General features: G+C 41.3%; 1 protein-coding gene and 1 pseudogene across 5 annotated transcripts in view; one reads left to right on the plus strand and one right to left on the minus strand.

The window, feature by feature from the left end:
- OXNAD1 (oxidoreductase NAD binding domain containing 1) overlaps positions 1-16,011 on the plus strand; it is a 112,434-nt gene that overhangs the window by 16,548 nt on the left and 79,875 nt on the right. For all 5 annotated transcript variants that reach the window (XM_089660002.1, XM_089660003.1, XM_089660000.1 and 2 more), the window contains 3 exons: positions 10,746-10,898; positions 11,243-11,309; positions 15,422-15,528. In XM_089660002.1, coding sequence (XP_089516128.1) covers positions 10,777-10,898; positions 11,243-11,309; positions 15,422-15,528 — 296 coding nt within the window. In that variant the 5' untranslated portion in view covers positions 10,746-10,776. The remainder of the gene's footprint in view (positions 1-10,745; positions 10,899-11,242; positions 11,310-15,421; positions 15,529-16,011) is intronic.
- On the minus strand, positions 3,334-3,496 carry LOC149438310 (U2 spliceosomal RNA; annotated as a pseudogene).

The raw sequence follows: 16,011 nt of genomic DNA on the forward strand, positions 1-16,011 counted from the left end.
CTACAGCCATCTAAAAGATTAATGGCTTTAGAAATGTATTTTGTGGGTCTACATTTGAAAATACAGTAGGAGCGTCAATAAAAGCATTGCTACTAAAAGATTATTTTTAAGTCAACGATTCCCTTAAAGTCTTAAAAAGTGGTCCGTTTTATTATTTCTAGACTTTGTATGGAGGATTTATGAATCCACATAATGTATTGTAGAAAGTGATGGGTAACCCTTCAGTTTTCCATGTCTACCTACCTAGGGGCCCATTATTACTGTTGTAAGAGTTTGTATTTGTGTTGACCTATAATACTTTTTTGCGATTTTTGCCCTCTCAGACCACCCTAACCTTATGCATAACCCTAATGGATTTTTAAAGCTAAACATGGCCTTTTGAAGTTTTATAATAAAGAGTTTGATCTAAAGCAGAACTAAAGTCTGCAATCCTTATGGTTCGAATGCAAAGTCCTTCACCAACATCTTCTGGGTGCCGTTTTTTTGCCATTTTGGGGTGATGTAATTCCTAAGAATTTGAAGGAGTTCAGTCTTCCCAGCACACGGGCAGTGCGCCAGGAATGTAAACTGAATTGAAGAAAAAAGAGCCAGGTACGGCAGGCATGTAATAAAGACCCTGCCTGCTCACAATTTTGTTTTTTGGACTTCCATTCTACTTTAAAGTGTTACTAAACCCAGGACCCTGCATCCGCTATATCTGGTCTCCCACAGTACACAAAACATGGAAATGCAATTATTTTAGTAAATATAAACTGCTAAGTACCTTTTCTCTTTGGCAGTTAGAGCAGTCTTGTGACTTCTATCCGTGTTCAGCGGAGCACTGGTTAAAGCCTGTAGGTGTTTTCTTTCTGTTCTAGGAGGATGCAGAACCCCTGCCCTCTGTCTGGACAGTGCTGATTGGCCCTGTGCTGATCACATGCACTCTTCCAAGAAAAAAAACACACCTCTAGCAATACACACCAAACTGAGCATGTGCAAAATGCCTACAGTTTAGTCTGTCTTATCAGGAGATAAGAGGTGGTCGCTTGGGGAAAAAGGGGAGTAACAGAGAAGACAGGAAGGTTCCACAGTGAGTATAACAAGCATGCTTTACTGCATATACAGACTGATTTTACTGTTGTGGGTTTAGTAACACTTTAAGTAGCACTCCTTATTGAAGAAGGCTATCTACGTATGTGATAATATTAGTCGCCAACATAGTGATTCTCTGCCCAAACTGACTTCCTGTTGAAACGCCATATCATTTATTTGTGGTTAGCATTATGTTTAACAGATATTTAGCAATGGTATTCTTGGAATTGCTAACTCTGCAAATGTTTGACCCAGTGGCCTCCAATTTTCTTGTTCTGGGTCAGTTGAGGAATGCTAGTGTGCACTTTAGAATAACAAAACACAGACTTTGGTGTCAGTCTGTCTTCTATTTGGAAATCAGTTTAAAAGCAATGAAAGCTATGAGAATGTCCTGTGGCATTACTAAATCACTTATGGAGCTTCCGGGGTTTTACAGCCCAGTTGTGCTGAAGAAGGACACCAGATAATACAGAAAAGCTATGAGAATAGCAGCTAGCCATGCCTACATTCTGTTTTTATGTAATTTTATTTAGAATATTAAAATAATAAGATAATGGCGATATTGGGGATTTTTGCCATTATCCATTGTGCCTAGAATAAAGGTTTTTAGAAACTTTTTGCAGGTTTTGTTAATTAAAGCAAACTTCACTCTCTCAACTTTGTCAATCTTTAATCCTTATGCTGCTAGCATTAGTAAATGGATTGGAAGGTATATCATATTTACTTGTGTTTCTTGTGTTAAACTTTTTTTTTTACATTTCTTCAGTTACTTTCTGGTTTCCGGGCCTAGGCAAATGATGTCATACATCCCAGGAGTCCATGTCCCTTCTAAAAATCAGTGCAAGTTCATGTGCGGCTTGCCGATATCTGTGCGACTTCATGCACAGATGTCAATGCGCAAGTCGCACATGAGATTGCAAAAAATAGTTCAGGAAACTTTTTCAAAGTCGGTGCAAACCGGAGTTGCAACAATTTGAACCATTCCATAGCCGGCAATAGGGTGCGACTTGTCCTACGACTTTGATCTGTCAAGTCGCATGAGAAGTCACACCAGTGTGAACCGGCGCTCAAGCATGGTGCTCCTGTATTCCCACATTGCCTTCTTCATCACATCGACCCCTCGATCTTTTCAAGGCTGTCGAGAAATTCTTTCCTACCCCTTATGCCGGTCAAAGCGAGACACACTCATTTACAATGCACCCGATTGCACCCCTTCGGGGCTGATTGTAACGGTTCTGTCCCTGGAGCTTCTTTTTTTTTTCTTCCCCTCTCCCTCCTTCCCTCTCTCTGGCCCTCCATTTCTCCACCTTCCTTACCCCCCCCCCCCCGACTCTTTTTTTTTTTCACCATCCTTTTTACCTTCCCTTTCCTCCTTTTCTACTTTCCATGTCTTATCTTACTTTTCTCCTCCTACCCGTATGACTCTTTCCCCTGCCATAGGCGACATACTCCCATTTTTTTTTTCTTTAAGTCCGCGAACGTGCGAGAAAACGAAAAACCAGTAAGTGTTCACAAAAACCGTGCAAGTGCAAAACACCACACAAAAAAGTGCACTTAGGGGTGTACTTTGTCCTCCCCCCCCCCCCCCCCCCCCCCCAAAGGGGATGGACCTCTACCCTGATCCCCCGGGGCACGAAGCTCCTGACAGGGACAAGGTTCCCATTTGGTCCACCTAGCCAAAAGGCCTTGCGGACCACCGTTCCTTGTGGCCAGCCAAAGCCAGCCACTCAGTACTTGGCCAGGGGGTTCTCCCGAAGAGAAAACCCCCTAGGGACAGGGGAGGAAGGAACCAAAAGGCCACACATCCTCCCCCTAGACTTCAGGGTAGGCCCGAGGACCCACACCCTCCATCCTGTGAGAAAATAAAACACACACATAAGTGAAAGTGACAAACGTGGGAGAAATAATAAATTAAATAAATAAATAAAAAGTGGTCGTGCAGATTGTGCACAGACCAGGCCCTGAGGCCTGTAGCAAAAATTGCCCAGAACTTAGCCAAAAGGCCCGGTCCTAAAGGCACTGTGCAAGAAAAGTGCTTTGAACGCAGTGACCATGTGCCTTTTCACACGCTGGGGTCCCACACCCAAGTGTTACTAAGAGCACTCCTGAGGTGACCACTCAGGGGGCACTGGTTCGCGGACTTTCTGCCTCCCCGGCACCTGGCCAGACAAGGTAGATCCGTTCAAATCAGGAGGAACTGGGCTCCTCCTGTTTTCCAGGGGGAATTACTCCCAGGCCCCAAAAGCCTGTGGGCGCCTCGGTTTCTGTTCCAGCCTGTACTAGCCATCAGGACCCCCATCATACCAGCAGGGGTACTATACAACCAGTCATCCCCGCAAAGCTAGAATGACCGTGGAGCACCCCTGCTGGACACTGATAAGAACAGATACTACACTTGATCTTAGCCAAAAGGCCGAGAAGCGACATACTCCCATACCCATACTCAACCTGCAAAAGCGCTTCATCCGATTCACGGACATCTCCTCATACACTGTTAACCACTAATTGTAGCCCCCGTTCTACCTCATGGATAGCATGGTGCTCCCTACACCATCTTTCCTCTATAAGATGACTAGAGCCTCTACACATATCCTCTGCCCCTCTACGCAGCTTTTATATGATGAAAGACATATGGGGGAACATACAACTGATCCCACCCGTCTTGTGGATATGTTACGCCTTATTATGGTTATTATGTGCCTTCCCTCTTGCTGTGATCATACGTTATCTTCCCTATTCGAATATCATTAATAATATGTGCGACATGAGATCGTTTTCTCTGTCTGTTTACCTTAGCATCTCTCAATGTATGGTATTTGTTAATTATTTTACATTGCGATTTTCATTGGCACATTGTATCTCTTTGTACTTTTTGTATTCTTTGTGTTTTCTTAATAAACTTTGTGGGAAAAACAAAAATAAAAGCACTGATTGGGAAAATAAAAAAACATTATATACACTTTTTCCCCTTTTTTTTTTTTAAGAAATGACATACCCTCTGTTATCAGCTGCATAAAAGCTGGGAGAGGAGAAACAGCAGAATGCTGATCTACATAGTGTTTGTCTGTGCGGGGGGGGGGGGGGGGGGTTGTGTTGTCAGTAGAAGTCTGAATATTGGCGGAGAACAGGCTAAGCTAGAGAACTAAACATAGTGTGTTCTCATGCCTAGTGTGGTCAGTTTTTAATAGGAAAGCAGAGAGACTGTTAGGAACACCCAGGATTTCACACAAAGGAAGCAATGCAATACAGAGAACAGGATGCTAATTCATACAACTACATGGTACAGCAGGAAACATATCAAGAATATGAAATGTTGGTTTTACATATTCTTTAAGTTTAGTAAAAATAAGAAAAAATTCAGCACAGGGGACATCTTCTGCTACAACATCCCCCACCATCCCTGCAGCCATTATCTTACAGTGTGACGGGGGTTCATAGAACTGAGAAAGCCGTAACAGGCACTGAAGTGGAATGTCACTCTCTCAATCAACACTGGCTATTTTTAATGCAGCTCACATTAGTAAATAGATAGGAAATCATGGAGACATGGATGGATGAGTTTGCTTTGAATAATAAAAATGAATTAAAAGAGAAGTATGGGATTTTGTTTTTTTAAATCATACTTCCCTAGGTGGATGCAGCATCGGTCTCACAGCTGTTCTGAGCAGAGTCACCACTGTCTGCACTAAGCCCCCAGCTGAGCCAGGCACCACTCCAGACTTTGGGGTGGATCCTGACTTTAAAGTTGGGATCTTTCCCCAGCCAGGACCGCCTGAGAGATGTCAGCCAACAGTGGGCTTCAGCCCGATGTCAGCTGAAAACTGGTCACAAGAGTGCGGAACCCACTGCACTCCTGTGATCCACAGGAGAAGTATAGCCAAAACAGCTTTGATTGTACTTCTCCTTTAACGTGTTACTAAATCCACAATGGTAAAATCAGTCTGTATATGCAGTAAAGCATGCTTGTTATACTCACTGTGGAACCTAAGGGGTTAATCCTCTGCATTGTGTAAAAATGCTGTTTGATCCTGACTTCTCTGATCATCTTCTTCTTCTAGTGTCCCCCTCTTATCTCCTGATAAGACATATCATGTGGAGACACTGCGCATGCTCAGTTTTGTGTGTATTGCTAGAGAGTTTTTTTTTCTCTTGGGAGAGTAAATGTGATCAGCACAGGGCCAATCAGCACTGTCCAGACAGAGGTCAGGGGTTCTGCATCCTCCTAGAAATGAAAGAAAACTCCTACAAGCTTTAACCAGTGCTCTGCTGAACACTGTTAGAAGTCATAAGACTGCTCTAACTGCTGATGAGAAAAGGTATTTAGCAGTTTATATTTACTAAAATAATTGCACTTCCATGTTCTGTGTACTGTGGGAGACCAGATATAGTATGCAGGGTGCTGGGTTTAGTAACACTTTAAAAAGCGTTTTTTTGGTTTGTGGTGCTCAGGTGCAGTGTAATTCAATTTTTATGAAAAACAGCATTTTTTAGAAGATGTACTGTGTGGCAGGAAAGTTACTTACCTGTATCAGATTTCATGATAGAGCATTCCCCCAAAATGTACCTTTCAGTCATTCAAAAATGTAAATGTGGAAGACGTTTTGGTCATTATTGGTTTACCGACTGCACCCAGAAATCTAATTTCCTGCTTGTGTGATTTGCTCACTACTTTTTACAGCAAGTCCGCACCAAGATCCAAAAAAGGTTCAAAAAGATTTCCACAAACTTCATGTCCTTTCACATGGGCAGACCCCTTTAGTAGATCTGATTGGGGTGGGATCTGATTGGATGTCGGCGGGTGTAAATGGACACATGTCCCTTTACACCCGCCGCTACATAGAGGAGAATGGAAGTTCCGATTGGGTCTGCCTGAAAATTGAGCAGGCGGACCCAATCGGAACGTCCATGTGAAAGAGGTTTTAAAGCGGAGTTCCACCCAAAAGGGGAAGTTCAGCTTTAAAGACTGGTACCCCGCTCCCCATTAAGGATCGCCACCTTTGGCGAGCGGGTACCCGAAATTGACAGGTACCCGCTCCCACTTCCGCTGCGATCGCCTAGGTGATCGGAAGTGGGAGTTGTCCACCTACCCTCCCTCTCTTGTGGGACATGTGACAGGTCCCAGAAGACGACGGGGCCATTCAGGAAACGCAGCACTACTCGCGCATGCGCAGTGGGCACCCGGCTGTGAAGCCGCAAGCTGTCACAGCCGGGTGCCCACACTGAAGATACCGGGGAAACAGGCTGCAGCAGGGGCACCTCGGGGTCATGGGACAGGTGAGTGGCTGTTTTTTTTAAAGTCAGCAGCTACAGTTTTTGTAGCTGCTGACTTATTGTTTTTGCAGAGTGAGTGTCATTATGACACTGACTAATTGTTTTTTGGACAGGACACAGTGAAAGATTGCTATTTTCACAAAACCAAACTAGAGTTTAATTTTAAAGTGTACTTGTGGCCTAGTTTGAATGTTTTTAGGGTTCATACACACTGGGCTTAAAAAAATGCCAGTTCCTTTAGCAAAAAAATGCTCATATACAGCATTTTGTACTGGCGTTTAGGAACGGTTTGCATTTCTTTCTGCCAGAAAACGCCTCTCAAAAACACAAACCAGAAGGGTTTTTTCTGCCTCCAGACACTGAGCCTAAAATATTCCTCTAAATGTCCTAATGTACATGGACACATAGGGTAACATTGAGCTGTTTCTTGAGGGGGGTGGCATATAGTTTGAAAATTTCAGGGGTGGACAGGTTAGCTAAAAATAGCTAACTAGCTAGAACTGCACTGTTTGCTATGTAGTGTATTCTTGAGGAGTGAATGGTTTTAGCTTTAAAGGCTGACAGGTTCACCTAAATTCTCTAATTAAAAACGATTCTGATTGGCTCCTCTGGTTCATTGCACTTCACGTTGCCTTACTAAACCAGTCCAATTGTCTTGTGAGAAGACTATATCAAGTCCTCATCTATATGGAAAACTGATAATATTTTGATTGTTGTTGTGTGCAGAAAGCTCCCAGATATCTCATTTGCTGCTTGAGTCATTTTTTTTTCTCCCAAGTGTCACCCAGATGCTAAATTTTAGCTATCCCCTGCAACAGTACTTTAAAAAGGTTACAGCAGCTACATCTAAATTCCTAACAACGGACATGTAGTGCCATCATAATAGCATCATGGTCCCCTGGATGAAATAATGCACTGGGGCCCCTACCAGGGAGATGGCGACCTGTGGCACCCTACACGTACTGTGGCACAAGGTGGGTGTGGCTAAATTATGCTACATATTGGGTGTGGCTTTTTTGTCTGATTAGAAACCACAAATGAACACAACTAGGGTATTATCTCAAATAAAAATTCACCGCCAGCCCACACTGTCCCACCCTCTCTACACACTGCCCCTTGCATACACTGACTCTTTTTTTTTTCCCCTGTATGGGGGGGTCTTTGGTGAGATATTAGAGGTCTAAACAGACCTCTGATGATCACTTTTGGGACAGAGAAAGGGACTGGGGACATAGATTCCCCAATCTCTTTATGTGCAGCATCAGCTGCACTGTAGATGAATAAATAGGAAGCACTCTGAGACTTCCTGTTCATTCACAAACTGAAGCATAGTAAACACAGTTTACTATGCTTCAGTTATGAATGACCACAGTGAGTGATTGGTACCAATCACTTGCTGTGCTCACTAAGGAAAGAAAGGGGCCGGCCGGTATGATATATTTATGCCCCCCCCCCCCTTTTCAGTCTGAAGATCCCCTGTGCCCCACAGAAGCTGGCAGGAGCAGACAGTGCTGCCGGGGAGGGGGGGAATCACAGCACATATTGCATGCTAGGCACATGGTGGGGGGCGGTTACATGGCGGGAGCCCAGACAGCATGTGGACAGAGCAGGTGACAAGTGTGGCAGGTGAGGATATTAATGGAAACAATCTTCTGTGTGACTCTCTGCCTGCAGCAGCTGAAAGCTGGCACAAGGGAGGAGGAGGTGCCAACTTTTAGCTGCTGCAGGGAGAGAGCCACACAGATCGACTCCAGTCATTTTCTCACCTGCAGCACTGATCACCAATTCTGTCCACATGCGATTTCCCCCTGCTGGGAAGTGGGGGGGGAACTGCATGGGCCCCCGAGACTCCTGGTGCCTTGTGTTAATGTACTAACAATGAACATTCTGATAGTAGTAGAAAGCAGAGCAACATACAGATAAGATAGATAAGCTACTGCTGCTCTGTCACTGTCAAATTACAGGCTGGGGGCAGGGAGGTGACTAGTCTGTAATGGATAACTGTAGCAGAGGAAAGGCCGGTCAGCAGGCTGACCATGTCAATCTTGGGACTATTTACAGAGAATCTCTCTAAAACAGAGAAAAACCAAGTGAGGATAACCTAAAATAATGTATATTATGGGTGATTTTGTGCACCTTGCCTTGCAATAATAATCATTAAATAATGATCCCTAAATAGAGAACATTTTATCTCAAAAACTCTGCTTTAAATCATATTCAGAAGTCGTGTCTGCTGTTATGAAGATCTCGTCTCTCTTTTGCCAGATAGCTTTATCAAATTCTCCAAAACAGGGTTTCTTGTTTGTATGTATTTCTGGCTACTTACCCAGGATTTCAGATCATGCATGACTGCCGCGCGTTTGCCAGAAAAAAAAAAAGGTGCCAAGTATTAATTAAATATTGTTGGCAATTGTAGAACTTTATGGCACAGACCTTCCTTAGTAACTACTCCATCTCAGATAAGCATCATAGTGAGCAGTCCAGGATTTTCATTGCACAGACAAGCTGTATGCAGATTTAGATGGATATGATCTCCCTCTGTGGCCATAATTTGTAATATTGTTGTTTTAATGGAGACTGTCTTTAAACATTAGAAAATGTGATTTATTTTTCATTATTTTTCACATTTTTGCTCACAATCTTTGGTACCTATGGGAAAAATAAAACTCGAAATTGCAGCTTCGTATATAGATTTTATTTAATCACAAAAATTCCAGAGCAGTTTTTGCTTTTCTTTGCTTCATCCAGTTAGAATTTTTTTTTTTCTGTTTAGATACCCATCTAAATTTGACATTGTTTTGAGAGAGAAATGTGGCTTTTTATAAGCCGTACAGTTATTTCAGTTTACTTCCGTAGGCAGTTTTAATATTAAATTAGAAAAACTTTAAAAACACTGAATGTTTTGCCAATTCTCTTCCAAGTTCCCTTCTAGGTGTCCTTTAAAAAAATAAGCACACTCAAAATAAACTGATACAGTGTTTACTCAACAATTTTTTTTTCTTTTTATAAAAATATATGCTGGAGGCAATATTTTATATCACCCAACACACCATGAACATACAGTATGTAGATATAATGGCTACATTATCGTTTCCAATAATTTTTTAATAAAATAAATTAAAAATATATATATATTTTTTTTTCAATCTGAATTGGCCAAAGGTGACATTCAACATGGTAAGAGACCTGTGAAGAAACTGACATCCACCCCCAGTGACCATAGCCTATCTTTGACTCATCCCAAATAGCTAGTCTGGGGGTACCAGACTTCACATTCAGGAAGGAAAGACTTGAAAGAAAGAGAGGAAAAGAGAAGGTAGGGTATTCTGTGTGATGGTAGAGCTCAGTGACAGAACTCCAGAGGCACCTTTTGGACTCTAGGTATTCCCCTAAGGTAGGTGATCCAGGGTTCCCATATCTTTTCAAACTGGGGCAATTTGTCATTAAGAATAGCCAAAAGTTTTCTAGACCATTATCCTGGAATGTTTGGCCTTGATCAGGTCAAACAGTATTGTGGAAGATTTCTATGATCTGGCTGTCGATTCGGGTTGCTAAAAGCACAAAAGAGATCAGCCTTTGCACGTGCCGCTTTGCCCCTAAAATAAGAAGGCCCATTAAATCCTGTTGAGGGTTTTTTTTAGGGTTCATGCCCATCAACAAAAACAAGAAATTGTAGACACAAATCCAAAATCTGCGGACTTTTGGACATTCCCACCAAATATGGAGGAACAATTGTGGCCAATCACATAGGGACCATGTACCATCAAAATACAACTTTCGAGTACATTACAGTTTCTAAGCACAGAAATAAATAAATGCAGCGGCGATCTCAAATGTATCCCAAAATGTTGCCCCGCTACTTTCTATGTAATAGGAGACCTCTCATAATCCTTAGTTTTGTGAGCTTCCTTTAGGCCCCATCATATATGCGATTTAGAATCACAGACAGAGTTGCTATGATTCTGCCCATGACCCCTAATTGTGGCAAAATGCACGACATGTGTATGGGTGCCATTTCTGTACTTCCTGCGGCTTCTAAAAAACGTCCTCTCAGCACCTCTGTAGTTCAGAAGGCAGGCTCTGTGAAATGTGCGATACAGCTTACATGGCACAGTGAATCCCCGTCACAGAATTCAAGTATTCTTCAGAAAGTAAGTTTACAAACTTAAAGATCATTCAGACTAATAGGAGTAGGCTAGAAATAATTGAAATTCAGTGTGGAAATTTAATATGTGATTTTACATTTCGACTATAGATGCACTTTAAAGCAGTTTTCACAGAGGAACAAAAACATTCTAAATTGTGTTTTATAATGAACCCTTTGCTGTGAATTATGTGTAGGAGTGTAATTACTGTGTTATAATTCCTGAATATGGCTTTTTTTTTTTCTTGATTTCTTGCAGACCAAAGAGTTGAATAGTTTTCTCCCCAGCCATGGCTCTTGCTGTAGTTTCAGCCTCTTGTCAAATGCTCAGAGGGACTACTGGAATTTTCACTGGTCATTTGGCCTCATTGCTGTCGAGAGCTCCTGCTTTGTGCTCTTGTACCCTGAATAGGTGGGTGAGCTGTCTGCAAGCACTATTAAATATTGTCTGAAAAGCGATGTGATGGCAGTTCTGTTGTTCTAGGATAGAGATGCTCAGTAAACTCTCAAACAGTAGATTTTGTTGCTGTTGTACAACACAGGCCTTTTCGTAGGTAGCCCTACACCGTGTAGTTCAGAAAGGCAGCACAGTTGTTTCTGTTGCATTTGGGTCTGGATTCCTATACTAACTGAGAACACAAATGTTAAATGATTTTATGTTATTGTGATAGGAAAAATGCAGTGATTTTTATTTTATTTTTTTTTTTTTGTTTCTGGAAAACAAATTTTAATTCCTGTGGATTTATTTGATGATAGAAGGAAAATGACATCGCAAAGGAAGACAGATCACTTGGAGAGGACAGCAAACACATTTAGGCAGGAGGTGAGTAGACATCTTCATAGATCATAAAATTCTGCTTTGCTTAGTTGTCCTTTTTAACTTCATTTCTTTCATATTTACATCCATATATTTTTACTTTTGTTTGAGCAGCGATGTATTGAATTTCCAGCCGGGTTCTTGTAAGTGTGTGACTCCATCGGTCCACTGGTTAGATTTCCACTCAGTAGTTTAGATCAATGCCCTTATCACAAGACCATTACAGTGTTGTCATTCTCTCACACCTGTACCTGTTTTACTGTTTAATCTATGCTATTTAAAATATCAGGGGAGCAGAATACCATCATAGTATTAAGCCAAAACTAGACATTTTGGTGGGGAGAGCTTATTTCTCAAGATCACAAGAAGTTTAAGAAAGCTGGGATGTTATTAAGTTTTCCAGAAACCTCACAAAACTGCAACACTAGTTTAGGACAGAGTTGGATTTTAATGCATTATTTTAACAAAATTTGCATATATTTTCCTTAATGCATATAGCATAGTTAGGTGTCTGTGCATTAAAGGAATGCTTCATTTAAAATGGAGAAATAATCTTTACAATGCATAAAAAGAGCAGAGCCCACCTACTTAGTAGCTACATTTTTTCACTTGGTAGCCTCTTTCCAGTATGGTCAGTAGTACCGCACTGACACCAGAAAAGTTTACATATATATAGTCAGTACTTTATTGACACTGCCCTAAACATGTCCACAGATATACAGTGAGTACTGCACTGGCACTACCATAAATGTGCACAGATATATAATCTCTACTGTAGTGACACCGCCATAAACATGTCCACAGATATACAATGAGTACCGTACTGGCTCTGCCTTAAACATGTCCACAGATATACAATGAGTACCGTACTGGCTCTGCCCTAAACATGTCCACAGATATACAGTGAGTACCGCACTGGCCCTGCCCTAAACGTGCACAGATAAATAATCACTACTGTAGTGACACCGCCATAAACATGTCCACAGATATACAGTGAGTACCGCACTGGCCCTGCCCTAAACGTGCACAGATAAATAATCACTACTGTAGTGACACCGCCATAAACATGTCCACAGATATACAGTGAGTACCGCACTTGCACTACCATAAACGTGCACAGATATATAATCTCTACTGTAGTGACACCGCCATAAACATGTCCACAGATATACAGTGAGTACCGCACTGGCACTACCATAAACGTGCACAGATATATAATCTCTACTGTAGTGACACCGCCATAAACATGTCCACAGATATACAGTGAGTACCGCACTGGCACTACCATAAACGTGCACAGATATATAATCTCTACTGTAGTGACACCGCCATAAACATGTCCACAGATATACAGTGAGTACCGCACTGGCACTACCATAAACGTGCACAGATATATAATCTCTACTGTAGCGACACCGCCATAAACATGTCCACAGATATACAGTGAGTACCGCACTGGCACTACCATAAACGTGCACAGATATATGATCTCTACTGTAGTGACACCGCCATAAACATGTCCACAGATATACAGTGAGTACCGCACTTGCACTACCATAAACGTGCACAGATATATAATCTCTACTGTAGTGACACCGCCATAAACGTGTCCACAGATATACAGTAAGTACCATACTGTCATAAACAAGTCCATTCCTCTGTAGAAAGTAGCTTTAAAAGTATACTCCAGCAAAAACTTCTCATCTTAAAGGATACGTTCATCTTTTTACAAAAATAATATATACACATTTTTTTGCTCGTAAAAAAAATGTGCATTTATTATTTTTTGTTTCTGGAGCCTCTAAAGCATTGTATCTGCTGATCACTGGTGCCATGCAGGTCTCCTGCAGACCTGTCAGTATATGTGCATGCCTTTATGGGATGTACGGGCAAACTGATGTACTGACAGGAAGAATCAATGAACTATCACCATGCTCCACAGCGCTGCGGAGGTTCATTAGGAACTACAAGCTGACAGCCGCAAAGGCTGTCGCAACTTGTAGTTCATTCACAGAACACCATGAATGAATGACGTGGCTTGTTTTTTTAAAATTGTGACAGCTAGTGTGGAGAAAATCCCCTACTAGGCTGTCACAGTGGGGAGCTGGGGTCAGTCCAATCATAACATGTTACACCCTGAATATGGGTGGAGCATGTTATGAAAGGTGAACTTATTTTTTAAGGATGTCATAGATGAGTCGAAAACTGGACAAAAGTTCTTGTTGATCATCAGATCATTTGTCTTTTTGCATCATTATTTTGCCAGCTGCAACACGCAATTTTTATGCCGCAATCGAAAGTGCCTGATCCAACATGCTGGATTTTTTTTTAGGAAAACTATACAAATGATGGCAAAATGTGCCATTTTCGTTTTTTCAATCGACAGAATTTTTCAACTCATCATTTTTCTTACTTTTAGATACAGTATGGATAGAGTAAAACTGCTTCAGTCCCACTGCTTTCTTTTTTTTCATTTCCTTTTCTTGAGATGCAAATGAAAGTAAAAGGAAATCTCTCCAAAGTCAACAGAACTCCCATCTTAAAAATTTGTTGCAGGTGTTCTATGCGGTGATTTTTCCTTACCACTTGTTTACCCTAGGTTCACATCTGTGTGGGTGGTGCCGCTGCGGATCCGCACGAAAATCCGTACTTGGAACCGAGGTTCCTGTGCGGACTGTGTTTTCCAAAGTAGTGCAGGGACTTCTTTCCCTGCGTGTCACGGGCACGGGAGTCCATTCAAATGAATGCGCTCTTGTGCCCGAGCAAAACGCAGCCCGCATGGCCGCATAGGTGTGAACCGGAGGTGAGTGACATCTCTAACATTTTCTGCCTAAGTAACCGTCTCAGTAACGTGATAAAAAGAGGAGACGTGCAGAAAAAAAAATTGACCAAGGGTCAAAATAAACAAAAAAAAATTGCCCTTACAAACACTTTATTTGTTTTTACATTTTTTTTTTTAGTTAGAAGAGATGGTGGCATTTTTTTAAATTCAGTATTCCCAGTGATAATTTTGAATAACTATTGTGAAAAATTATTATATATTCTTTTGTGTATAGAAATCACTATAACTTTCTATTCAAGCAGTTTATGAAAGTGCCTGTTCTGCATTACGTAATGTGGTCCAGGGTTTGGTATCTGTCACTGAAGGTCCTGTTACAGTGTTTTGTGTTCTTTTGTTACACTCTGACCTGTGTATAGATTTGACTCTGTGCAGTATAAATAAATCTCTGGCATTTGCTATTATTACATATAGCAGCGGTACCCATACCTAAAGGGTTATATAATTCTACACAGCTGTGCTTGATTTGTGCTTTGTGTAGTTTAGACCTGATGGTGATTGTTCCTAGGAACTGAATGTTTTCACTCATGTGTGATGAAATCAGTGTGTTAGTTTGCGTGTTCCATGTGCTGACAGTCCGTGAAAGAAGACACACACTCAGCCATTCCCCTGACATATAATGCAAACACATTTACAAAACACCTACATGTTTTTCTGCTTTTAGTATGATTATTTCAAGGTATTGTTATGCTGAATTCAACATCCACTGTTCTGTATACATGGCAGCAGCACAGTCTTGGCATGACAGTATTGTTCGTGGTTTTATTGTTTCAGTTTGTGATTTATTTATTTTTTTATCACCAACATACCTTTCTGATGAACTTCTAGAGCACACATTTGGGGAGGCTTTTAATAAAATATAAAGTTATCAGTATACTTATTAGCTCATAAACTACTTATATTACTGAAGCTTAAAGTTATGTTAAAGAAAGATTTATTTATTTTTTTAAATAACAAACATCATACCTACCCGCTCTGTGTAATGGTTTTGCACAGAGCAGCCTTGATCCTCCTCTTCTTGGGTCCCCCCCCCCCCCCCCCCCGAAAACACAAGGTATTGTATTTCTGTGCATTTTGGGACAGAAAGCTCTCTTCTACCTACCCTGTGCCTTGTTACACCAACAACCTCACGGTCATTGTCATAAACAGGATGTCAGGATTAAAGTGTACAGGTAGAAAGTATGGCCCTTCTGTACAGATCCACTAATGGATTATTTTAATGTTTGAAGCTTTTATATCCTAGACCTTTTGTTTTAGCATTCATTACTTCATCTTGCAGGTTATTTCTCCAGCAACAGTTTGTGGGATTACCAATGAATCTGCTACTGTGAAAAGAGTGCGGCTATCTGTAGGAAACAGTGAATTTACTTTTAAAGCAGGACAGTGGTAAGAATACTTTACTTTTTATGATCTATTTTTTTTAAAAGGAACCTGTCGTCTATCTTAACCTCTTGCTGTCTGGCTGTTTAGGTGCACTCTCTAGAAAGTGCGTGAGCAACACAATGTGAGCGCACTGTTTACTGAATAATGCAGCTTACTGATTTAATGTACAGAGCCTATGAGAGTGACTCTGTACTACGTTTTTCCTGTGATCAGTCACAGCAATCATACATTGTTTACACAAGGTGTAGTTAGCAGCAGCTTCCACTTTCATCCCACACAGTGATTGCTGTGTGAGATGAAAAGGAAATTCCCCATTCCAGACAGCTAACAGGAAAATGCAATAAAAAATGTAACCACTTCTATAAACACTGACATATACCCCTCTACCGTCATCACCCTTCTACAGTATATGTCACTCCCATCCTGTCCCTGATCTGACCTGTATAATAACCTATTAACTGCCTTATGCTGTACATCTGTACATTA

Source organism: Staurois parvus, unplaced genomic scaffold, assembly GCF_062004578.1.
Source record: "Staurois parvus isolate SC_StPar_1 unplaced genomic scaffold, SC_StPar_1.0 ptg001194l, whole genome shotgun sequence".
Lineage (NCBI taxonomy): Eukaryota > Metazoa > Chordata > Amphibia > Anura > Ranidae > Staurois > Staurois parvus.